The sequence below is a fragment of the Emydura macquarii genome, unplaced genomic scaffold, assembly GCF_026122565.2.
Source record: "Emydura macquarii macquarii isolate MOO-44397 ecotype Brisbane River unplaced genomic scaffold, CSIRO-AGI_Emac_v2 contig_1568, whole genome shotgun sequence".
Taxonomy (NCBI): domain Eukaryota; kingdom Metazoa; phylum Chordata; order Testudines; family Chelidae; genus Emydura; species Emydura macquarii.
Window position 1 is genome coordinate 487723 of NW_027131705.1, and position 26730 is coordinate 514452.

General features: G+C 38.2%; 2 protein-coding genes across 4 annotated transcripts in view; one reads left to right on the top strand and one right to left on the bottom strand.

The window, feature by feature from the left end:
* CTNNA2 (catenin alpha 2) overlaps positions 1 to 26730 on the top strand; it is a 689583-nt gene that overhangs the window by 472984 nt on the left and 189869 nt on the right. The gene's annotated exons all lie outside the window — the stretch shown is intronic.
* On the bottom strand, positions 4996 to 7092 carry LRRTM1 (leucine rich repeat transmembrane neuronal 1). Its single transcript, XM_067555207.1, has one exon. It carries the CDS (start codon positions 7090 to 7092, stop codon positions 5527 to 5529), a length of 1566 nt encoding a protein of 521 aa, XP_067411308.1. The 3' UTR covers positions 4996 to 5526.

A 26730-nucleotide genomic window follows, 5' to 3' on the forward strand; every position in this document is an offset into this window, starting at 1 on the left:
TGCTGGGTTCTTCACAACCGCCCACCAAGTTACAAGTTTCTGTCTTGCCCTCTAGATTGTTGCATTAATTTCTTGTCAGGCTTTCCCCCCTCCCCCAAAGCAAGTGCAGAGGCTGAATGCATGCAACCCTGTTCAACAAGTTTCTCTGCTGTACCAAGGGCTCTGGGGAATATTTCCATGATTTTGATTGTTGGATTTTTACTTAATAAATACTCTGGTTGTTTCTAATAACTGAATGATTTTGTTGTGTGTCAGTATTCATCTGAAAGGTTAATCTTTAGGTCTCTGGCATTTTCCAGTGGCTTGGGGGATAAGAATATGTCCTCAAGTAACCGAACATTCAACTTGTTAACACTGAACTGGTCCTAAAGGGCAACACTCTGGCGTACTGATAAATTGTATATGGGAAAAATGCCTGATATTTGTTGGTTGTAATATCTGTGGCTACAAAAGCTGAGTGTGAGAGAGATTGAGTCAGGGTATGGTTAATAAGAAAATCAGTTGATCTCAAGCTCAGTTCTAAAAATTGGCACTTTTTGTTAGGAAAGCAAATTGCTTTTGGTATAAATACCTAGTTTCCTGGAAACTCCATAGTGAGTTGCTATTAATACAGCTAGAAAATGCTGGTTGAAAAACTGAAAGAGGTGCATGATGTTAGAATTCAACTACCACATTTCTAGAAAGGGAAGAGTGCACTGGTTTTTTGTTTCACATCCCAATGAAAAAAAAAGGGGGGGGAGAGAGAGAGAGAAATTCCTTCTAGAATGGCTGTAGATGGCCCTCCCACAATTCCAACGTGAGAGGTAACACGTTGAAAAAGCTCATTTACCTTGTCTCCTTTCCCATCCATCCTTCTCTCTCCTTTCACCATGTTTCCCCTTTCTTCCTTATTGTCTTTCTTATGCAGCAAACCTATATTTTTATAGTAATCTCCTTTCCAGGAGCCCTTTCTTTTCCTTGCTCATTCTGTAAATAAAATGCTTTCTCCACCCACCTCAGTGTTAGATTTTTTTTCATCTTTGCCAGTCCTTTATGTTTATCTTTTTAAAACAAAAAAAAACAAAAACAGGGTTTAGTCCTCTTCACTTAAGTTTTTCCCCCTTGTCTTTTGTCTCCTTGTTCTCATTTCCTTCCTCTTTTCTTTAATTTGAATACATTTTAGCAGTAGTAATAAGCTGGCTAATTAAATGCTGCTTCCCATTTGCCTTTCTGAAAGCCGTCTGATGTAACTGGGCTTTTTATTCAGAATGTTCTTTTGCTACCAGAGTAGAACAAGACACAAAGGGAAACAAATTTAGTCCATCTGAAAAATCAAATGCTGGGCTATTTATCAGAGCTGACAAAAATTATTAAATATATTCATTTAAAAATTTCTTCAGTACCCTGACCATAAAAACATACCATGTATGTTAAACTGTAAAATATGTTCAGGTATATGATCTTTCTTTGATATACACAAGCCAGGAGATTAACAGCTCCATCTGAGGTTTCATCCTCTGCCCACTAGAGAATGCCTAGATATTGCTGTGCATATGGCATGTGAGATCATCTACTGGTCTAGTCCCCGGCAGTACTTAAGCACAATGAGGAGTTTAAGGGATGGAGTTTACAGCTTTAACTTAAAATTTCTTTGTATTTATATATTCAGGCCAGAATCCAGAATATGATACAATAGCATTGATTTTGTGATTTCAAGTCACTTTTTTCTATAATTCAGAAAGTAAAAGAAAAAAAAAGCTAGGAAGGAACATAAATCATCCCTCATGCATTCAGAACATACACAGTAACATTTCCTTCAGAACCATTATTGGGTATACTGTGACTCTGTATTGATGTTAGTAGCAAAAGATTGCCTATTATGGATCCACAACACTGATTGTGTGTTAACAATCCTCATGAAAGGTAGTTTCCTTGCCTGTCTTGTATGTGAAAATACTAAAAGGAACACCTTGAGCTAATTGCCTAGTTATAAAAGAGAGATTTTTTTTCTAACATAAAAAGAGTTTTATTTAAAATATTTTTACCCCTCTGACCTTTCCCCAGCACCTCCTGGGTGTGAAACTATGTAACATTTAACCCAGAAGCATATTTTTGTAGCCATACTTTAAATCTCTGATAAGGGGATCAAAATAGAAACACTGGCATCTCTCTGGATAGTTAGTTGAATATCAAATCTGAAAGGAATAATCAGCAAGAGCTTTCTTTTATTGCTATATGTACACTCCAAAGGCAGTGATATTCAAATATACCCATGCAAGCTGCCTAAACGCAGGATGGAAATAACCACACTTTGATTAGTTGGATTGTAACACAATAAATGCTTCCTCTTTGCATTTGGAATATTCATTTATTTCTCACATTAACTTTCGGACCAGATTTGGGCAGCCGATAGAGTATCATTGTGGTTTATAGCTGCGTAGCTTAACTCAAACGACAAAGCCATGGTGATAGCTCAGAAACCTCAGAGGGTATGTGCAGGTGTCCTTCGGAGACTTTAAGAAGCAGAATTTTGCCTTGTGATGTCTGTTTGTGATTATTTGAAAAATATCATCTTTGAAGTTGAATATATGTTATCCTACGTGTGGAGGGTTCATCTATCATTCTGCACTGGGAAGCAAGTCATTGGTGGTTACTACTCTCCTTTAGGAGAAATGGTAAGAGGAAGTAATGAGATTAGCACTCATTGTGAAAAGTATTGCACCTTTAAAAATCAGATTATCTGTTTTAGTTTGCTGAAGATGTCAATGCAAGATTCATGAAGCACAGAGGTGAATTAAATCACAGAGGTGGAATTGTTCAAGTCTCACAAACCTCGTTTGGAATTGTGAACATTGATAAACAGCATGAATAATTGTGCAGGTATGTGCAGGCTCCTCCGTGTAAAACACACCCTGCACATATACTAAAAATATGAAGAAATCTGGTATGTTTCCCACCAGTCTTGCAGCAGATTTGTATGGGCCAAAACATCTTGCATGTACATGAACTCTGGGGGAAAATGAATACACCAGCATTCTTTCTTAGAGCAACAGGAGTTACTGAAGAAATAAAGGCAGCTCAAAGGTTTTTAGCCTATGTAGAACTTTAACTGTCTTGGGGTGCTCTTGGAAGCTTTCTGTCAAACCAGCTTAAACCCATCTGTTTGCAAGATGACATTAATGATTTGAGGGGCATATCATAGTGCTTGTAATTAAAGTTAGAGAGCCAAATTCTGCAGCCCTGTCACAGGCAAAACCCCCATTTGCACTCAATGGAGATTTTCATGAGCAAAGACTGGAAAATATGGCTCTAAATTAGCATTGTGTAAGGTATTGTCTCTTCAGAAACTGAGCAGACACTGAAACAAACAAGGGGATGTCTTGCCGTTGGTTCCATCACTGTTATGCTCATTTAGGGCCTGATCCTCTTCCAGTGAAGTCAGTGATTTCAGTGGCTGAAGGATCAGACCTTTACAGATTTGCAGTGGAACATAAAAAGAAATGCATGATTGCTTAAATGGTTAAATACCATCCTAGCTCAAACAGTGTGAGCAAGTTTCAAGACAGCAGGGAAACTGTAAGTGGCTTAAAAACAAAAGCATTAATTTGGGGGTTTAAAATTTGTAATAACAAAAAAAAAAAAAAAGACCCTCTACCAATGCAGATTATCATTGCTTTCATTTATAATAGTGTGCATATACTATATAAAAAAATCTGGCTATAATACAGCAGTACTTCCTATTTAATTAATATAAATCAGGGTGAAGGTTGCTAAGCAGAGGAGAAATAAGCTTTGGCTCTTCAAAGGAGGTGCTCATTTGACATTTAGAAATAATTTATAAAATATTCCTTTTTATATAATTAAAATGTATTGCCTAATAAGGCTCTATGCAGAAAAACTTGGGTTGATCCTTGGGATCTGTTTTAGTGTCGTAGGCATTTAAAAAAAATTACTTCTAAGTTAACATAAAAAAATGTCAATGTATGGCACTTTCTTCCACTGAGGCTAGCCCTAGCATGAAGAAATAAGTCCAAAGTATATAAATTTTACAAAATCCTTCATCTGTAACATTTGATTAGAATGGCATGCCATGGAAAGAAGGTTTGAAAAGCTGCATTGCCTGGTGTTATAAAAATGTAAGCCTCATTTTCATTGACAGGAGTGGAGTTGTTCAGAAGAGCAATCAGTAGGTTGGTCACATATTGGAGAGAAAAATCCAAAATGCAGCATTAAAAGCATTTAAAGAAATAAAGCATTTAAAGAAAAGCAGTAAAATAAAACGGCTGTATGGCTCCGTATTAACAAATTACTGCTGATATTATCACTGACCTCTGTGTCAACAATTAGTAAGGTGGAATCATACATTTTCTTCCCCTGCAGATATTTTAGGATGGTTGGCTGTTAATGATGTCTTGTGATGAAAGTGACTGATAAGCTAGGCATTCACAAGGCAGGATTTTATAGCGGTTTACTGTAGTAACCAGAATTATGATCTAATCACCCTCTGCCTAAGGTGCCCGCAGTGTTACACCCAATGTTTTACTCTTGAAACACACAGAGATTTCACCACTGAAAATTGGATTGCTGCCTCCTTAGTCCTTTCATCATCACTCTACAGATCACAGAGGAATTGTTTCTCTGATTTTAGCATCCTGTATAAAACCATGAAAGGGGAAATGCTAGCAGATTTTAAATAATCCCTTTCAAATAAGAGGGTTTGTTTGTTTTTTTTAAAAAAGGGGAAATGATGGGGTTCCATTTTTAGGCTGTGTTTCAGTCTTTTTAATGAGACTTTGCAATGTCATTAATTCAGCTACAGAATGTACTAATGGTATATGCTGCATCTTTGTGGCTCTTAGAGCAACTTAGAAGTCAGCAATCTTTAAAAACCTTCAGAAATATTTCCTGGTGACAGGTTAGAACTTTAGTCTTTCCAAGGTGACTCAGCCCCTTGGTTTAATGATATACTGTTACAGGTAGCATATTAACAAAAATATATTTGCAATGTCATGCTTTTTTATTTTCAGTAACATGGTGAATGTGCAATAATTACACTGTGAAGCCATCTGATTAATCTTAATCTTTCAATTCTGTGTGGCTTCCTTGCTGCTAGACTTTTATTTCAACCCTGTGTGCGAAGAGACAAGAGGTTAAACTGTTGCATTTTTGCATACAGGTAACAATTCATGTAATATACACCAGTCTGTAAAAACTGTAAATGCTGTTGGGTTTTTTTTTTTATTTTAAACATTTTTGTAGTTTACAAAAAAAAAATCAATCAATAATTGGTACCTTTTTACACTCTCAGATTCCTGAATATTGACAGATCTTCAAAGGGAGTATTATCATATGAAATGTTAGGACTGACTGTCCTGAAGATTTTAAGACACAATAAAGCTAACATATTAAGTCTTTTAGACAGATCTTCTTACAATTTCAGCAAAGAAGTGCATCAGAAATCATCAGAAAAGCACAGTAAACCCCCATCCAAATGTCTGTCTGGCCATTGTTGTTTGGTTGCACACTGTTTAAATCCCCACCAAAAAATCACACCTCACATTCCCTTGCTGGCTGCTGGTGACAGGAACAAGATCCATATTCATTAATGATCACCAGGGCTCCTTCAATGTGGTTGGGTTTGTAATCAACGTAATACTCCTGGGCTGACATGGCAGCCATTTGATGCATGGTTTGTTTCTGCTTCTGCTTTCTGCGCTGTGTCACAAAGCACTGTCTGAGTTGCCTTAGACTGGCTGGAAAACACTTCCATGAGACATATAACACTAAAACCACTATGAGGAAAGAGAAAATCAGTGCCATGGTCCCTGTCACCACCTTGTGAATCTGAACAGCATTCTCAGAGTTTTCATTGGGTATAGTTACAGTTATGGCATTTGTTGTTCTTTCTCCTTCGGTATCCTGCACATCATATATTATTGTGGCAGGGCTATAACTGAGCATTTGATCACTGTTGTTTGTTACTGCTGATAGCATGCTAACACTTGTTGGGTCTTCTGCATCTTCGCATAAGTGAAAAGCATACACTGCATCTAAAACATCCTCTCCCTGTGCATATTCAGGGGTGGCACAGAGCAGATTGCTGTCATAGCGACCCTTAAAGTTACTTAGCCAGGAGGCCAAGGCGCAAACGTTACGGCTGCAATCCCAAATGTTTGCAGAAAGGCTGATGCTAGTTAGTGATTTCCAGGAGTTGAGGATTCTTGGATCAATGTAGGTTAGCTGGTTGGAATCCAGCTGCAGTGATTGGAGGTGAGGTACACTTTCGAAAACATGAGGTTCAATGTATTCAATCTCATTGCCAGAGAGATCCATTTTTTCTAATTTCCATATCCAGTCCAAGGAATTGACTACAATAGTGACTTTATTCCTTCGTAGGCAGAGAGAATGCAGTGAAAGGAGCCTTGGAAAATGGGCTAAATTCACCTTCACCAAATCATTGTGCTCAAGGTGTAGTTCAGTGAGTTTAAACAAGCCAGCAAAAGAGTTTCGAGCCAGGCTTTTCAACTGATTGTATCCTATGTCTAGAAACTTCAGGCTGCGACAGTCCTGAAAAATTCTCACTGGCACAAACTTGATGGCATTTGACCGCATGTGCAATGTTGTTAGTTTTCTCAGCCCATGAAACAGATCGGCTTCCAAAGACTGGAGGTTATTATATGATAAATCCACACTACGCAAGTTTGGCATAGGTCGGAAAGTGGTATTGGGCAGTTGAGTGATTTTGTTGGAACTCAGAGTGAGTTCTTTAACTCTCCGCAATTTTTGAAAGGCATTCCCCTCCACTGAGCAAATGTGATTGTGATCCAGATAGAGCCACGTGAGCTGCATTAACCCTGTGAACTGTCCATCATGCAGCTCTGAAAGGCTGTTGTACCGCAGAGACAAGCCCATCATGCCCGACAGGTTGCGAGGCATCTCTGTAAGATTCAGTGACTCACAGTACAAAAGCCTGCCCTCACACCGACATAGCTGTGGACACCCACTATTCACGGCTGGAAGCATTTTTAAAAAGACACCCAGTGTACACAATATCAACCCTGGGGGCTTCCTCAGCAACCAGTTTAAACAGAGACCAATAAGAAGGAAATCCATTAGCAAGAATATTTCCAAATAGGCTCGAGAATGTCCATTGAAATCGTTTCAAATTCTACATCATATTTTATTTCAGAGAAAAAAAAAAGATACAGAGGCAAATATTTCACTTTACAGCATGCAGGAGCTGTGCAGCATTAAAGTTCGAAGACATTCACCGGTAAAAGGATGTTGATTTTGTCCATGTTAGATGCTGCAGCAAAGAAAAAAAAAATCTTCGTTCATGAAAGAATTTAATTAAAAAGTGTCTTACCCACCCTTTTCCAGAGAGTGACAACCTCCATTCAGTTCCTTCCTTTGTGTTTGGACTAATTATATGCAGAACTAAAAAAGACCCCTCTGTGCTACAAATTCAGTCCCTTTCAATTTTGTGCAAAGCTGGCAGGCTCACAATGTCTTATTTTGCTTCTGCTCAAAGAGCTAACGGGATGTCCAGCTAGTTTTTTAGCTGACTTCTAGGACCTGCAAGTTTCAGAACTATGTGCATGAGCTTGATCTTCTCTTTCTCTCTCTCTCTGTCCTTTTTCTCTGGAGTTAATACTGTGACGTTGTGGAAAAAACTCCAAACTCTTTACTAACGACTCCACAGGATTTGACAATCTGTTTAATGTCCATCATTTGAAACGACCATTGACCGGCACCACCTTTACTCCACAGAGACAGATTACAATTCATTCACTGACCGGCTAAGGATATCTTTATTTCCCATTCTTTGTTCGCTTTGCTTGTTAGGTGATGCTTAGAGCAGAGAGAGAGACAGCAAGAATCCCTTCCCTTCAGCTGAGCAATATGTTGCTAACGCATGCAGAGGCACCCACTGCTCACTGAGTGTCGTAAGCTGCTCATGATTGTACGCCTGCACTGTGCATCTCAGACATGGGCAGATTGAAAAGGGGTGGGCATAAAACCAACATTTTAGTGAGCCAGTAAAGTAATATATGTTCTTTGATGAAATGGAAAATACTTTAAACCTATCACTCCATTTCTCAAACTCACACATACAAAAATCATCATCAGCAGCAAGGCATTTCTAAGTAGGAAGCTATAGAATTAGATTTTTTCTTTCTTCTCTCCCCCTCTTTGTTTAAACTCGCCTGAATTCATAAGGCACATAGGGATTAAATCGGGGGGGGGGGGGGGAGAAATATTTATTTCTTGTTTTGAGAATGAGTGTATATAAATGCAGTCTTTGGATTTTTTTTTTTTTTTTTTCAAGACCAACATCTGAATTTTACAGTCATTTGTTGGGAAAGTGTTTTTATTCTGACGTTCTCTACCCAGGACATGTTTGGGAATTCTGTGCGTTCTTACTCACAGAAAGCCACTCAGGGCTCTGCAAATTCGAATTTCTGAATTCATATGTTTTAATTACATTTGGTCTTTTACCATCCTGCATATTTTTTAATGTGGTGAGCACATGCTTTTCCTAAGGGTGCTTTTTTTTCTTCTTCTTCTTCTTCTCTTCTTTTTTTTTTTTTTTTTTTTTGCAGTGTATGCGACGGCACACAGAACTATTATTCATGCAGCATAAAGAATGCTGTGCTTTCTGAATGAGATCAACATGCAGGTTGCCCCTCCAGTGTGTCTGTGGTGGGGAAAGAGGGAATTTAGAACCCGATTAGGTTATGTTTTCCCAATTGTGTTGCCCTTTGTTCCATGTACCAAGAAATCCTTGCATACTAATTTTCACTCATCATTATTTATAGAAAAAACCACTGTTAATGAGCTATCTCTGTAATATTTAGACTGAGAAATATGCAATATTATTGTCAGAGCCATCCTTTTTCATTATGAAACACCATCAAAAGTCAGTGTGTTTGCAAATACTATTGGAACTGAAAACTTGGGAGTTCAGTGTGTCCCTATAAGGAACTTTGACATGAAAATACAAGTCATGTAAGTCTCTTATTTAAGTCACCATTGATTATTAGGTGAGCGTGTAATATTAGATTAGCTTCGGTTTTGGCTACAATATTGACCAAAATGGTTATTTCAGGTTTTTGATAAATCAAAGCAAGCTCCCAGTTCTACTAAATGTATTTTGATTGATTGGCTGCTTTGAGCATGTGCTAAAATGGCTCAAGAAACACAGTAATTTGATACAGCAAAAGTTCTCTTCCAAGGGAAGTCCCTAAAAATTTAATGCCAAAACTATTTTCAGACATTCAAATATGAATATGTTAGTGAGTCATTGCAAACATATTTGTTCAAAACATCCTTCCCAAATGGGTTAAAATATTTTGATTACACTCTCAGAACTGGGAATCAAGAATGCTTTATCCTTCTAATTAAATGTATTTAGCCCCTTCTACTGTACATATCCATTGTGTTCCCACAAAGAGTGGCTGGGCAAGTACCAAAATCCGAAATTTGAGTAGTAGTAGACCTCTCACATGGATGGAAAATTTAACATGTTCCACCTCCCCCGGGCTCATGTTCCGTATTCACAGCTCAGACAGTCCTGTAGTGGCAACTACAGCCTTTTCCTGTCCAGTACAAGCAGTGCATATTGGCTTCTCCTCCCCAGTATACAAAAACAATGGGGAAAGTGATGAAAGAACATGGGGAGAGACTAGGGGAAGCAGCCAAGGAAGGGCAGGCTGTAAAAGTCATGGGCAAGGACACATTCAGCATTGCAGTTTTGAGTATTTGAAGTCATCAGCAGAGGCTGAGGCATTGGTCCGGTATGGAATGAGCACAAAACCACAGGGGTCTAGGACTGGAATCCCATGAGGAATGTAAAACTCTGTGCAAGGTCCAGATTTAGAGGCAGATGATCCAGGGGACCACCTGGGGTGCTAGGCTTGTGGAGTGCTAGGCTTGGGGTCTTGTTGTTGTTCGTGACAAAAGGGAAAATAGAATGTTTGAAGTAATATGTTTCAGGTATACCAGATGTGGATTCATTTTTCGCTAACCTCCTGGAATGTTCTGTACCTTTGTAGAATCTCATGGAACCTTCCATAATCTCTGAGAACTACATTTTCCTCAAACCCTCTACAATGTTGTCAGCTATGCCCTCACGACTGTATAAGGGATGGGTCATCACCAGTCAGTCAGTGAGCTATGAGAACAAACTGAAGTGAAGTGAGAGCCCAGCTGCGATAAACCATGTATGCAAATCGTGCATCAAAGTCATGAAATGGGCTACAAATGCAATAAAAAATAAGGTTTTGAAAAGTTTAACAATTGGAGGGAGGGCAACAAAGATATTCTGCACCTGGGGTGCCATTTGGTCTAGGGTGGCCCTGTTCTCTGTCCCTGAACAGGTTGGGGGCAACTCTGCAAAGGGAACGTCTCAGAATTCCCTTATCCCTTCAAGAGAGGTTGGCAGGCCCCTTATTTGTAATGATGATGGCATTAAATGGCATAAAGGAGCCATATACAGCCGCAAATCATCTACAAAGAATTCTTCTGGCATTGTTGAGCTCTCTACTCACCAATTACCTTAATTAATTAATTAGCTAAATCTGGCTGCTCCTCCACCATTCTCTACTGGGGTAGGAGGAAGAGAGATTTGTGTGAAGGTGCTGTCCTGCTGAAATCCACCCATCTTGCATTGGAATAGGATCTATTAAAGACACCATGCCAGTGGAATAAATTAGAGCTTACAGGAGCTGGTGTAAGTAGTGTTAAAACTGGCTGAGCTGGCTATCAGAAGTAGGGGGCCAGAATCAGTTCCTTGACAATCCTCCACTCCACTGTGTTGAGCAGGGCTCTGTTGCAGTAGAGTACCTGCCTCTCTCTTTCTACAATGCTTTTGTATTAGAAACCAAGTAGTTCTAAGAATGGCAGAGCTCAGTAGATCCAGCTACAGCCATTGAAACAATGAATGGACTTCATCCAAGAAGCATGGAATATGGGTTTGACCAAAAGTAAAAGTGGGCAAATGTGTCTTGGCTCTACAATGTCTTTAGTAAACTTGGTCTATTATACACTTGCTAAACTTTTTAAAATGTCCCTTTTACTGCAATAAAACCAGAAATCTGCTTTCAACCTAATTGTTCTTCAAATGACTTAATTTCCTCTGTCTAAGCTGTTTTCAGCACCAAATTGTTAAGTTTACACATTTTCTACAGTTTAAAACCCTGTGGCAAATTTGTATAAATTAACAGACTTAAATTAGTTTTATTAAAATGCAGCTATTGTAAAATGTTTTCAGAAGTACAAATTAAGTGTATATGTATTTAAAGGAGACTGATTAAATCAATGCAAAGTAGGTTACACAAGATAAACACAGTTTTAGAAAAAGTTTAGCTGACAAACTACATATTGGAATCATCACACCAATGAAATTTGCTATCAATGATTCTCAAAATGAGATTCTCAATGATTCTCAAAATGATTCTCAATGCTATTCTCAATGATTCTCAAAATTGCTCAAGACGTCAAAGTGAGTGGTAAAGTCATCTTTCTTTAATTTATTTAGTCTACTTCCATTTGATACTGTCTGTATATTAATGTTATCTATACATTTAATGAGTTAACACGTTAACTAGTTTCAATCTTACTGCATTCGTATTCATTTCTTGTATTGTATACTATGATTATTTTTTATGCCCAAACATTTATTAGGTCCAAATCAGTACTCTACTACCATACTGATTTATGGCCCGTGCTATACAGGAAGTCAGACTAGATGATCACAGTGATCCCTTCTGGACTTGAAAAATATGACTTCAGTATTGCACCAGTGTACATGAATGCAGAATTTGGCTCAAAATTTCTAAGTTTATGTATACTCTTTATTTTATTAACAATCAGATATGTAAACGCAAACATGTGGAAGATACTGTTAAGCAGAGTGTAAAATAATCTTGTTTATACTATGCACCAAAAACGCCAAAAATGTACTACTTGCTTTTGGTATTTTCTAAGTTGTTTCTATCAGTATAATAAGGAATAGGAATTTGACTGGTGATTTTAATTTCCCTTTGTGGCCAGGAATGGACAAACTCAAACTTTGATCTTTACACTGTAGTCTTTAATTTTCAAGTGCAGTGAACTGTGGCATTTCTTATAAAGGAAACAAAAGGAGAGGAAAAAGACATGACTTCAAGGGTAGCAAATTAAATCTGTTATTGCTCTGATATTTACATCTTGGACACTCCTGGCATTTGGTGCACTGTCCCCTTTAAATAGGTTTTAGAAAAACAATTGATGAGTGGATGAGTTATCTAAAATGGTATTTTTAGTGGGCACAAAAGCATTATAATACACAAATGTTTGAGTCAAAATGACACTGGCCATGCAAGGTGTTGAAGTAATAGTGATAACTACCTTTTACTTGCTGCCTTACTAGACACATCAGATGTGTTACCGTCTTTAAGAAATATTTATTCTCATGTAAATGAGCCTATTTATTTTGACAATGTGATAAATACACATTTATCTCTTCATGCAGATATTTGGTTGTCATCACCAGCCACAGCAGTTATCCATGTGTAGCTCTCTGAAGTCAGTCATGGAGGCAACCACATTGACAATTTTGCATGCAATCTTTTAAAGAAAATACATCAATAGCGAGACAAGGTCGTTCATGTCCACTTATTACTGGTGTAAAATTCCCATAAGCAAATGAGTTACTCACTCTCTCCCTGAGTATCTGTGAGATTTCATCAGGGCTATCTGGCTGCACAGTAGAAATCTTTAACCACTCATGTTGGTTGTGAAAGTCCTGAAGTCAACTTCGTCTACACTAGGAAAAATGAGTTGTGTTAAGCAAGAAGTTTTAATAAATAAACACATTGTTAAAGACAATATAGTACTTAGTATAGACAAAGACAGCTGTGCTATTAACAATTAAGCTGGTTGAACTGAACTCCTGGAATACCTAGGAGTACCTGTCTAGATTTCCAGAGGGGTAGCCGTGTTAGTCTGTATACAGCAAAAACAACGAGAGTCCTGTAGCACTTTAAAGACTAACAAATTTAATTTCAGCAGGCATAAGCTTTCGTGGGCTTCAGTCAACTGCATCTGAGGAAGTGAGCTGAAGCCCACAAAAGCTTATGCCTGCTGAAATTAACTTTGTTAGTATTTAAAGTGCTACAGAACTCTTGGTTTTAAATCTAGATTAGAATTTTGGTCTTGTTGTAACTTGAGTTAACTGCATTTCAGCTAAATCAAGTTAAATAACATCTTCAGAAATGCTATCTAGTTGCTCTACAAATGTTTATTCCAAGACTTTCCAAAGTATTTCTAAAGGTGTTACTTAACAAGAGTTATTGATTTCCAATTAACTGGAGTTAAAATGGGACCACATGCCAGTCTAGAAATACCCTTAGGGTCACTGTCTCCACTTATGGTAGTCATGACTAGTCAACACATTTCAAAACATAACTGTCTGTGTCTACACTACACACTAAATGATCTTTAAAATGCATTAATTGAAGTGTGTTAATTGACATATCTTCTAACCCAACTCATTTTCCCGACATAGAGAAAACCTAAGGCTATGTTTCACTGGAAAACGGCACGTTTCCACATTGAGATAGCTAATTTGAGATAGTGATCTCAATGTAAAATCCCAGTGGAGAGAAGGCACAGGTAGTTTTTACCTGGAAGTAGCTAGTCAAAGTCAACCCTATACCCTCCGGGGGGTTAATTTGACTAGCTAGCTAAAGATAAAATCAACCTATGCCTTGTCTCCACTAGGATTTTACATTGAGATAGTTGTCTCGATGTAAAACACTCATCTTTTTTGCAGTGAAGACAAAAGTGTCTGTGCCAATAAACACTGCTCAGACTAGCAAGGTGCAGGAATTCATAAAAAGAAAATTCTAAAATAACTTTTCAGAAGCTTGGGATGAACAAATTAAAAACTATTCCTGGCAGCTTTACCGGGGAGTCATTTTACAAATGGATAAACTGTTCTTGGAAAATCTTCACAGTGCATTAGGCACAAATCTGTTCTCCATAGTATTAGGAAAACAGTTCTTCTCAAATCACTTCTTTTGCTCCTTTCCAAACATATTTCTCATGAACGATCAGAAAAACAAAACAACCCCCCACCCCACCCCAAATCAATATTTGTTTTCTCAACCTTCTTTCATGACTACAGTATAGTTCCCTTTACACCATTGCTATGGAATATGCACTGCCCATTAGTTAATGATTTTGAGACTAAATTAATTTCAGGGCATCCGATGTTTTGGCACTGAGAACATTAGCACAAATAGGGTAGGTTGGTGCAATTTTTTCCTCCCTAGCCTAAGACACAAACCAGTTCTTGGAATAAAGTCACTAGTTGTGCTTTCTTGGGTCAGAATGGGTATTATTGCAAATGATTGAGTAAGGCATTACAGTTAAGCAGTGTGTTTCCATATAATTTTATCTGAATGTTTTATACTCTGAAAATGTTCTGTGAACTGACTTCTAGAATTCCTACAGTCTCTAAATAATACAGACTGGCCTATGTAGTCCTTAGGATAGATGATGATCTATATCACAACCCCTATAGAAGACATATAAACAGATCTTTGGCAGACTAAATCATGCCCAGATATCTGTGCTTTTTTGTGCGTTTTGTCTGTTTAGAAGGTCAATATTTTTATGCTACCATGAAATGCTTCTGATCTGACAATATACAGAGGCTGAAAGGAGAAAATTTACAAAATCAGAATATAGACCTCCTTTTGAAATCATGTTTTCTTTTTCTCGTAATGCATTCTACTGAAAGATTATAGGAAGTTTACATCTGGTCATATATAGGAGGGAAAATTATAAACTATAAAATATAAATACTGATGATCATATCAGATAGGAATAATTCTGATAATGGTGGTTGGCCTAGAAAAGCTGACATGTTGTTTCTGCCCGAAATATTTCTCTGATGATTATCAATTATTTATATTGCCATAATGTCTAGAAACACTAATCATTGGCCAAGATCCCATGATGTTAGGCACTGTACAAACACAAAGATAGCATACTCTGACATTTCTTTAAATTATTGTCAATCATGGATAGACATTACTGAGCAATTTAATGTGTGTGTGTGTGTTTGTTTGTATTTTATCTATCTTTGTTCATTAACAGTCTAATTTAAATTTCAATTGAAGTAAGTAGGAAGCTTTGGATCCTGCCTCTTCAAATCTTTTTTTGTTTTCACATTCCTATGCTAAGGACCTTGCACAACTGACATCAGAGAAAGACACGATAGAATCAAAGTTTTTTACTGATCACTTATTGTATTAAAACAAATTATTTGAAACTTATAGTGAATTCTATAAACAGATGCAAAGTCACAGTATCTAACTATGATGCTATAAAATACTCATTTGAGAAGACGACGTTGGTCTCAGGGGCATCTATTTTACTTAGCTTTCCTAACTAGTGGAACAGGAACCTTTTGCATATATAGTTAATTATTGTGCCATAATATATATGTCTGCAGGAGAGGATGAAACAGAAGATTGTGGTTTGGAAAAAAAATATTCATAAAATTGTTGTGTTTAATAAGTATGTATTTTCACTGATGCAATTCTGAGTCTTTAATTTTGGTAATCTCTGCTATAGGCTGAATAGCATATAGTTTATTAGGATCCATTCCATATCTTGTGCAAAATTAGTGCAAGGCTTCATAGTAATACTGCATTGTCCTCTGTAAAGGAAACTGACACAAGAGAAAACCTGTTTTTCAGGACATAGGGTCTTTTTGTGTCTGTTTAGAATTCTAGAGAACCATTTTTAAAGACTACTTGGCTCAATTGTACGCTTTTAGCAGTGCAAAATACTTATAATCTGACGAGAGTGCTTGATTTCTTTTTCAGATTTGGTCTGGAGCCAAGCTTTTATTAGTTAGAGCTTCTAAATCAAAATCATTGGTCCGTATCTGTGAAATGTCCAATAGCGCAAAATGCATTGTAGATCTTTTTACATTATTTAGAGATTTTTGTCTATGAACACAATGTTTATGTGTATAAATGCATCCTCTGTGTTATATATGACTGACTACAGCCTGTGGAAAAATAATAACAATTTTTCACCATCACATCAATGAAGTCCCAAATAATGTGATCCTATGACAACAGTAAATCCTAGGTATGTGGGAAAAAAATTGGTGTGAAACAAAAAACAGTTAGAATGCATCCCTTCTTGATTTTAATGTGTACATCTGCCACTCCAGACCCCCTGACTGGAGCGCCATCTCCCACTGCACATTGCCCCCAGCAGCTCCTCTTATCCTAGCCATGTGGGCTACGTGTAGAGAAACACCTTCAAGGAATTTCCCAGCACGAAATTTCAGAAGCCCAGTACCCTGCTCACATCATGGTCTATGTTGCTTAATGGTCAGATCATGAGAGTTTCTTCAGATTGACTGTAATCCCCACGCTCCTTCCAAGGTCCTAAATTGGGAATGGGATGTGCCTGGGGTAGGAAGATAAGCGACAAAAGATGATTAAGGAAACCAAATTAGTTATTGGGAATATGCCATTTGAGGACAGAAGTATAGTTAGAATGGCAGATAGGCCATAGGCAGATAGTGCGTGTGTGTATATATATATATATATATCCTCAAATGCGCCTTCACTCAGCCATTTTATCTACATACATACACACACAAATAATGGCTGTGTGGAGGCGCATTTGAGAATTTTTTTTTTTAAATCATAAAATAATCATGCCTATCAACATCCTGCTCGTTCTGTTTGTATGTTGTATGCTTGTCCTCCTCCCTCTTCAGATATCTTATCTTTTTTTTTAGATTGTAGTCTTTTCAGGATATGACTATTTCCTTGTATGTGTTTGGTAAAGTGTCTGGCATAATTGGATCCCAATTCTGACCGACGCCTTTGTGCTGTGGTTCAATACTACTACTACCACTACTGAACAAAACTCAGGTGCTTCATGCAAAAAACCTTTGGGACCAGCATAAAATTCTTTGCAGTTCCCCATGAGATTTATTTTATGCAGTGTGGGAAGATTTGTCACATGGTTAGTCACATGGCGTTTCTTCAGCTTGCTATGTTAACTGAGCTTAGCCAGTGTGCTGAGGTAGATCAGCAGAAGCCATTTTTCACTTGTTCTCACAGTCTTATTGAGCATCGGAGGAGATATGCTGCCAAAACATGTTTAAGATGTCATCTGCCAAAGGTACTAGATGGAGTTAGAAGGCCATTTGTACTTTATCTTTCTGCCCCAAAGAAAATAACTCCAGGAAGGGTAATTAAGGATTGACAAATGGAAGATCTGTAACAGGGTTTGTTGCATAGGGATTGTGGGCCACGGGTCCTGCTGAAGACCCTTGTAGGTAAGTATTCAGACTTTTGGATACTTACCTGACAAAAAAATCAGCTCACCACATTTTGAGTTTTCATCTGACTTTTCTTTTGTATGGTTTTATAATGTTAAGGCTGGTTTATGATATGGTTATATGTGTAGCTTTGGGGTGTTATTGCTGGGATGTATATTTTTCCTTTGTTGTTGTTATCCTGGTAACCTTGAAGAAAGACAACAATTATTTGAAGGGGAATGGACAACATTGTTTCAGTATGGAAGTCATAACTCAGCAGACTTGGCAGGTGTACAGTTTTCATATTCTTGTAGGTTATGAGTTCAAATCCAGACCATCTCAATTTGCCCTATATCTAACTTTTATGTATCTAAGGAAGAGTTGCAATTAGTGTGTTCATTTTTAATTCTGGGGTTCCATTACTTTTATTTGATGTATTAATTATCTGGACCATTGCTGATCTTTGGTTTTGCTTCTGAAGTATCTATGATAGGAGTGCCCCATTTTGGAGGTGGCCAATTTATATGCTGCCATTCTTGTGTGGTCGTATTTTATTAAATGTTCATCTGCTACTAGTGAATCCTGTGATTGTCAGGGTGCAAGTCACAGCCTGCGAGGGTCACATGCTTTGAGTGCAAATCAAAAACTAGGGGAGGGAATGCTAATTAGGAACCAGGATGGGATTCTATCTAATTCAGCCCTTCCAGTATTGCTTCGCAAGTGTAGCCTTTGTACTGATAACCTCCTCTCTTGTTGGAGAATGAGAATGAGCTGCTGAGCTGATTACACCCCTTTTGGGTATTCATAGTTCCTTGGTTTCTGTTCATCAGACAGATGCACAAGTAACCTTCCCACTGTTTGTTCTAACATACCCTCACAAATCCTGTTCTGTATTAAAAGTAGAGAATCTCAAAAGCTTGGACAATCTATTCCTCCTGTATTCTCCCATCAGGTACATCCACAACCTCTAACCTATCCCCCATCACTAAAATAAGGACTGATCGCAGTATACTGTTATCCTGCTTAAGAGATATTGTAAAGTCTGTCACAATTTAAATCCTCCCTCATGGGCTGTAGCCAGAAGGGTAGTGATGGGCACCTGATCCTGTGCCATCAGAGAGAGCTTGTGGAGTAACACAAGTTTCAGTCATCACTCCTGGCCGGTTGATTATCTTCATGCAGCCACTGGAGAGATTTCTGGAACTCCAGGGTCTCAAATGCAGCAGTATGTAGTATGCCACTCTGTTTTTCACATCAAACTCTAATAGCTATCCCATTGGCCAATACCTGCAAATAGATGACGAATTGGCTGAAGATAAATTCAAGCAAACAGAAGCCAGGCCGGAAGTCAGGAAGTTTGAAGAACTTGCTGCCAGTATGTTATCACCTCCAATCAAGTATATTTGTCACAAAATCACCAAGGTAGTTGCAGTGTAGGCGTCCTTCTAGATGCCTTTCTAACACTGGATACTCACATAGCTTCAGCCACAAAAGCACGTTCTACCAACTACAGTTAGCAAGGGGACTCTGCCTATTGCTTTCTAGTGATGGCCTGGCATTGTAATTTTCAAATGTCTTAGCTATCTTTAGTTTGGAAAATTACAATGGAATATACCTTGTCTAGAGAACATCAGCCTTGTCAAAGCTGAAACTGATATAAAAAGCATCGGGTGGTCTCCTCAGCAACATGGATACCAAAACCCCATCACCTTTGTATGCTGCTTGCTCCACTAACTCCTTATTGAATATCAGGTCAAATTTCAGGTTTCAGAGTAAAATTTTCAAAAGTGTCTTAGGCTCCTAAATAATTTTTGAAAATGGGATTTAAGCTTCTGAAGTGCTTAAGTCCTATTGACTTTCAATGGGACTTAGGCGCCTAAGTCACTTTTGAAAATTTTACCTTTTGTCCTCATTTTAAAAGACCTCTTGGTTGTGGGTTGCTGTTGTTGTTTTTTTTTTATTATTATTATTTTATTTTTAACTTCTGAATAATGCAAAGAAAAATAATTATTTGTTCTTAAATTTCACCAAAAATTGATTTTTTTCTAAGGACATAACCACTTAGATTAGAATGGAGAAATTTTTCACACAAAAATAAAAATCACACTTTATTTTCAGACAGCTCTATTAAATAGGCACATTCTGGCAAAATTTGCCACTCACAGATTGACTGGGTCTTCAATCATCAAGTCAAAACCTGTTAGGACAATTATTAAATTACTCTGTCTCCACATATCCCCAGATTTCTATTTTATGGAAGTATTGTGTATACCCACAAGTGGATAAAAAGCGATTAGATTTACAAAATCCAAAAAGTCAAATCATATCATCTTTTGCTCAGTCCTTATTTTGGCAAAACTGCCAGCGATTTCAATTGTCAGATTTGTTCCTAACTTGGTGGATGAAAGGAAAGGACAGTATCCCTTAAAAAAATCCTGTTGTTTATTGATCAGCTTCTGCCATTTTGCCTAGAGACTAGGGTAAAAAATAAATTGGTTACTTTTAGGCTGTATTGGAGAAATACATCATTTTTCATCATGTTTGATGACTTGATTACAATTCTTGCTTTACTTAAAGCTGCAACTAAATATCTCCCAGTCAAAAGAAAAATGTAATAAAAATATGACTTGCAACTAGGCAGAACATTTTCTCTGGCCCTTTGGGATTAATTCCAGCAATTATACAATTCAACGTTTTACAGAAAAATAAGCCTTTGTGTATGAGCTTCATTAATCATAATCACAAAGTTCACGTCAGAGACTTCAGTCCAGTCACTTAATATAAAGGATTTAATAACAGACTAATGAACATGTTCACTAAATGTTAAAGACAAATTAAACTTGTTAAAAAAAATTCCAAGAAATGCAAATGCCTTACAGGTATGGTCGTCTTCTTGTGAGATGCAATGCAGTGTGTCAACACTCTTGCCAATTGTTAGTGTCTGTCCCTATGAATACATTGAATTGCTAAGATGTAGCTGTAACGGACATCATGCCTCCTCCTAGTTTGGTGTAATTTCCCCTGCAGCATTTGTGCCTTTTTTAGATATACTAACCAGAAACTCAGAGACAGCTATCGTGTGAACTAAAGCACTTGTTCTGTACTTCTTGCTTTCCTTACTGAACTTGTGATTATAGGTGTTCTGATCTACATGGGAAAGATCTGTTTTGTCTCAGGAACAATTTGGTATATTAAGTGGTTTTTGGAAGTGTTTTTATTGAGGAGCTTTTGTGTGTTCTGCTATCTGTTAGAGGAGGCAGCTGAGAAACATAAGATCTATAGTAGAAATGATCTGAATAAAGAAGAGGGAATAGCTTTTTTTTTGCATGTGAAGGTGTTTCATGTGATTACAACTGCACAGATGCATACTGAGTAACTGTGTTTAATAATAACACAAATGTAAGAAATTCACTGTTGTGTCTTTAGATGTTCATTAGCGAAGGATATTTCATAAAGTTCCCTTATTTTAGGTTAAAGAATAATGGTGAACAACATACAACAATGATTAGGTATTCATATTTGAAGAGTGCATCACGGCTTTCATTACAGCTTCTGATGTTATTTTATGTTTGCGAAGCTTGAAAAGGGGAATAGGCATGTGCTGCTCTGAAGTACTAGGCATAATCTTTTACAAGACATGGATGAAAGACTTAGGCAAATACGATGGTTTTAGTACGGCCTCCTCATGTATTTTCTGAATTGTTGAATAATTGTCACTAAAGAATAATATCCTATTAATTTTTTTGATAATTTTGTGGCAATACTTAGACTTATTTTGACTAATGGTTTCACTATAGGATTTTTATACATGTCACTTGTCATTCTTTGTACACTCCAGTAGATGGCAACTCCAGTCTTCTTGTCTTTTAATCTCTACTCAGACTAGAAATATTTTGTTCTTTCCCCTCCACCCACCGCATCTCCCCTATATAAGGCTATGTGTTAAACAGAAATGTAATTCAGTTCCATTTTTATTGGAATCACCCAGTACTAACTGATTTTAGACCAGACGGTTAAAAACAAAAACAAAATAAAACCAAAAAAGCCCAAACACATGGCTAGTAACCCCCGAATCATAAACTACACAACGATTCCTCAGCCACAGTTAAAAAAAAAAAAAAAAATTCAAGAGATTGCATAAAAAGAATCAGTGCTGGAAACTTTTCATGTGGATTAAATTAATTGACTGATTGCAAACACAACATACTAGTTTCTTTATATGTGATGATTTCACTGTAACACGTTTAGCATATATTTTCCCTTGTTTTATGTTAAAGACTATTAATTTTCTCTGTATATAGAAAATGCTTGATTAAACCTACTGAAAAGGTGCAAATTAAATTAAAACTATATTAAAATGGCTGTTCTCATGAAAATCTTATCACAATGGGCCAGATCCTGATCTGAGCTACATTAGAGTAGTGTCAGATTAATTTAGATGCCTTGAATGGAACAGCTCTAGATTTACATCAGTATAAGAGATCAGCAGCTGGCCTTATGTCCCTCTTCTGCTGACAGAATTGCTTGGTCTAGCCTACCACCTTGTTTACTTTTTTAAATCATTTTCCTCAGTTCTATCACTAACGCATTAACATAGAGGAGTCTTTTTTTTTTTTTTTCTCAACCCTACCCACCCACACCCACCCACCCACCCACACACACACACACACAGAATCTCCTGACTCCTAAATATTTGCCTGTGGAATTTGCAGAAATAAAGGACAACATCACTCTGAATTGATGCCAGTCAGAAAATGGGCACACTCAAAAATTATGATGGCTCTGCCTGGCCTGGAGACTAATGATCATAACAATCAGACAAAGGATTCTTTCTCTGTCATTCTGTAACCAGACTACAGTTTAATTTTCCAACCCCTTCCTCTGCTTAGCAGGCTTTTATTTGGTAACTAATGATAGAGAAGGGGCAGGGGAGGGAGCACTAATAAGTTCAGTCGTCATTTCTGAGATATAGTGCTAACCTCAAAATATAACAGGCTGCATATCTGTTTATTTTTATTTACCTTCATCAGTGATGGAGAGTGTTCAGTAGTTTCACAAGAAACATTCAAACAGTTTAGCCTATAGCATGTTTGGTGAAATACATCCCCTACATGTTATGGTGATAAATATTTTAGTTGTTTAAAATAAATTACAAAAAGTTGCAATGAATAATAATGTTTAAAGCCATTTTTAGTTATTTGCACTTTATACTGGTTTAGTAAAATCCTTAGTTGTCAATCTTGTTTTGCTTACTAGGTGGACATTTTTACTTTACCGAAACATAATTAAAATAAATTATGTTCATACAGGACAAGCAGAATACTGGTCCATTTAAGCCTGACTTTTATGTAACAAATTAGTGAGCAAGGTAATTAAATCTCTTTTGGATGTCAGTTTCATCTCTGGAAAGAATCCCAAGAACCTTAGAAAACTGACTTTAGGGTTATATGCAGGTCCTGGGTCTATTGTAGATAAGTGGTTTGTTTCTCATTATCTCATTTAGTGCCACAGAAACGACTCCACCAGAGTCTTTATTGTAACTTGCTTCAGGCTAGCATTTTCCCTCGGGTCAATAATGAGTTCAGAGGAATGGATGCAGGAGGTAGATTTGTTCTAGCTACTGGAGTGAATTATGTCTCATTGGGCCGCAGGCAAGTATTGCAAATTTGCCCCGAGGTACTTCAGCAGAAATTCTACTTTGGTATTGAAAAGACCATGTGCACCTATTAGCAAATGTAGAGTGTACACTTTAAGATCTTTTTTTCTATTATGCCACTATACGTTTTTCTACACTAAGAGCCCACTGAGTTACCGCACACACCAATGAAGACTGCGTTTCAGAAATTTAGCCTTCAGATTTCATGCACTGATTAAGAAGTTTTGCAGCTATTTTTGATCAAAATTAATAGCACAAAACAAAACAGCAAGTTCAGATTTCTCCTGTGGCACTTGTAGAGCTAATAGCATTTAAAACAGTACAGCCCTTTTTGTTGGCTTGAGCATACTTACGCAAGAAGTAGCCTGGAAATGCTATTCACTGCTGCAAATCCTTACTCATAACTAGTCCTACTGATATGGGGAAGCCAGTGTTACTATTTACATGAGTATGTACTACTCACATAGTGAAAGTTTGTATACTGTGGGAGTTCCTCAGTAAAGAAAGAAGCTGAATTTTTGTAAAATCAGCTAAATCTTTTTTGCCTAAGGAAAAGCCAGTTCAAAAGAAAGTTCAGTACTATGAAAGCATTATTAATTCAGTAAGGATTCTGGGTTTATGATCATTAGTGTGAATTGTTGGCTCTTCTGTTACAAACGCTTGTTTTAAAAAAAAAATCTTTTTCACAATTTACAAAATAAAAGATAACTATTTCTTTTATTGATGTGGTTTTTTTAAAATAAAATTAAATATTCCTTGGAAGGAAAGGGTGTGTGTCAAAAATATATGTTTAGGATGGAGTAACAGGCATATGGGAATTTGTTTTCTGATTGTGACTATCAGAAGCTAAAAGTTGCACTGCATTTCCTGGACAGCTCACACGCAGGTGGGGTTTCAGACTCTCATCCTATTCTTTCTTGCTGTCTAGATTCTCACTAAGTCCTATCATTCTGAAGCTACAAATGCAAAAGGTGCCATTAAAATATGAAGCAAGCTGTGAGTGTTATGAGGCATATTGCACTTTATTGCATATTTAACATGTCTAACTGCTTGTATATGGTAGCCTCCTATGTAATATAAATAATTATATGTACATCTTCCTTGCACAGTGAAGTCTGGAATAAATAATGCCCAATAAACTGCTTCCAAATCTGCTGTTCTTAGATGGTAGCTACCCAGAGCCACCACTTCTTGATAGTTATCACACATGCAGAACACTTTGCAATTAGGGGAGTGTACTTCGGGGCATTAATCTGCCATAAGAAAGGCAGAATATTTGTTGTTTACTGAGGTAGATTACAGTAGGCACTGTTTATTATTTATTATTATGTTGATATATTTATTTACAGTACACATCTTTCCTAATGTTTTTAAAAGTCCCTCACAAAAATGACAAATACATATAGTATCTAATTTTCTTGTTTTTCTTCTATTTCAGTAAAAACAAGGCTCATGGGAAACGTCTTATTTCTTTCAATTTAGCTGACACCTCTCAATACTCTATACATCTCTGTCTATCTTAAATACTTATATAGTATCTGAGCATTTTGCAATCTCTTAATATTATTTATCTTTGCAACCCCCCTGTACTCTTATCACATTGTACAGATGGGGCACACAGAGACTAAGGAACAAGCCCAAGGTCTCACAGGAAGTCTGTGACAGAGCAGGGAATTGAAGCGGTGCTTTCTAAGGGAGCACCCTAACCACTGGACCATCGTTCCTCTCATGTAGTGTATGAAACACACAGCAATACAGTTTTTCCCCAGTACAATAATGCAGGTCTTTGCGGTGACCTAGGCTATCCCCACTCTGAAGAGAGGTGGCGGCAAACCAACATAATGGAGATAACCTTAAATTTATAAAAGTAACGACCAAGAAATTTGGCAAGAATAATAAAATATAAATAATAGAATAATAAACATCTCCATCTGCGAATGTTGGCTTCTCACTTGGAGGGCCACACCCATTCCCTAGGTACCCAAACTGTATTTTCTCTGTCAGTGTCCAACTTCCCTTTTGGGCAGATTCTGAGCACCTTCCTCAACTTGACCTGCCCTCTCCATTGACTGTCTCTTTCCCCAGGACAGGGCGTTCGAGGCTGCTGCACCAGGACCTAGGTTACTACACCTTCATATCTTCAAGCCCGGCAAGAGAAAGTTGAGGCCTCGATACATCATGTTCACTGGGGCCCCGTCCCTTTCCCATTTCACCTCAGTCACAGATTTTTTGGCTGGGGCCCAGAGCTTGGGGTCCCAGTACAATTGTCAGCCCTGCGCATCTTCAGTTACTTCAGTTGGTGGTCTCTATACTTCAGCTGGTAAACTCAGTCACAGAAAAAAAAATGATCGCTTGCCCTGGACTTTGCTGTCCAGGTTTCGTTTTTATTTCAGATGCTTTCAGTTTGTATCTGCCTCTTTGCAAGAGGTTGCTGTAACATATGTTCTATTCCTCTTCTGCTTGCAGTACTCAAACCTAAGCACACACCAGAGACTCATTCCCTCACAGTATGTCTACACTGCAATTAGACAGCCGCGGCTGGCTCATGCCTGCTGACTTGGGCTTGTGGGGCTTAAGGAAAGGTGCTGGTTTTTACCTGCTGTGTAGACATTTGAGTTCGGGCTGCAGCCTGAGGCCAAACATCTACACTGCAATGAAACAGCCCCTTAGCCCAAGCCAGCTTGCATGGGCCAGCCGTGGGTTTTTAACTGCAGTGTAGACAGACCCTGAGGCCTTACTAGCAAATCACTAGACTTGAAAAGACAGCCATGATATGCGCTAGTGACAGGCTCTCCCCATGTGGCCCTGTAACAGCGCGGCTGACTGTAGAACTCTGCCTGGGGCACGTCTGACATCCGGAGCCTGGGATCGATACAGAGAGATGTTGCTGGGTCATTCTGAGGTGGTTAGGTCTGGTCTGACCAGTTAGCCACAGTCTAGGACTATAAAGGAGATTTGGGGATGGCTCCCTAGGGCAGAGGAATCAAGTGGTAGAAACCGAGGTCCTGCGGAACCAGCCAATCATGGGGAGCATGGCCAGGTTTCCAGTTAGGCACAGTAGGCACGTGCCTCGGGGCGCCAGTGTTCTAGGGGCGCCTAAACCGTGGTGATTACTGCACGGGCCAGCAGGGCCCAAGCCCAGGGGCCTCACACGAGCACTACAACTCTGGCCCAGCCCCCTGCTCCTCCTCTCTCACGTGGCCCTGCCGCCCTCTTCCTCCTCTTCCCCCTGAGGCCACACCCCCTCGCCAGGCTGGAAGCCAGATCCCAGGTGTGAGCATATTCGCCCCTCGCCTGGAGCTGGCCCAGCCTGTCACCGCAGCCCTTCTCCTCCCCTCCCCCTTGTGGAAAACATGAAGGTCAGCTGTAGGCAGGAGGGGATGTTGAAGATGCTGTGCCTAGCGGCGTGTAAGGTGTAAATCCAGCCCTGATGGAGAGAAAGCTTTAACTGTGGTGTATGCACTGTCATTGTTATGAGTTACTAATAAATCCAAACTGGGAAGGAACTAAGTTTAGATTCCAGAGCAGAGTGTGAACTCTATATGTGTCCAGACTCCTGTTTTTACATTGCTTCTTTGATAGGAGAATGGGGTTCCTGCCCACTTGTTTGATTGTCGCTCTTTGGGAAAGGAGATTCCAGTTCACAACAGTGCCTTTTATTCTTGCTGTCCAAGAATCACTTCCCACCACTAATCCCTTATCTTATTTATCCCCAAATGCATTCTTATTGTTGGAAGTTGGCACAACACCT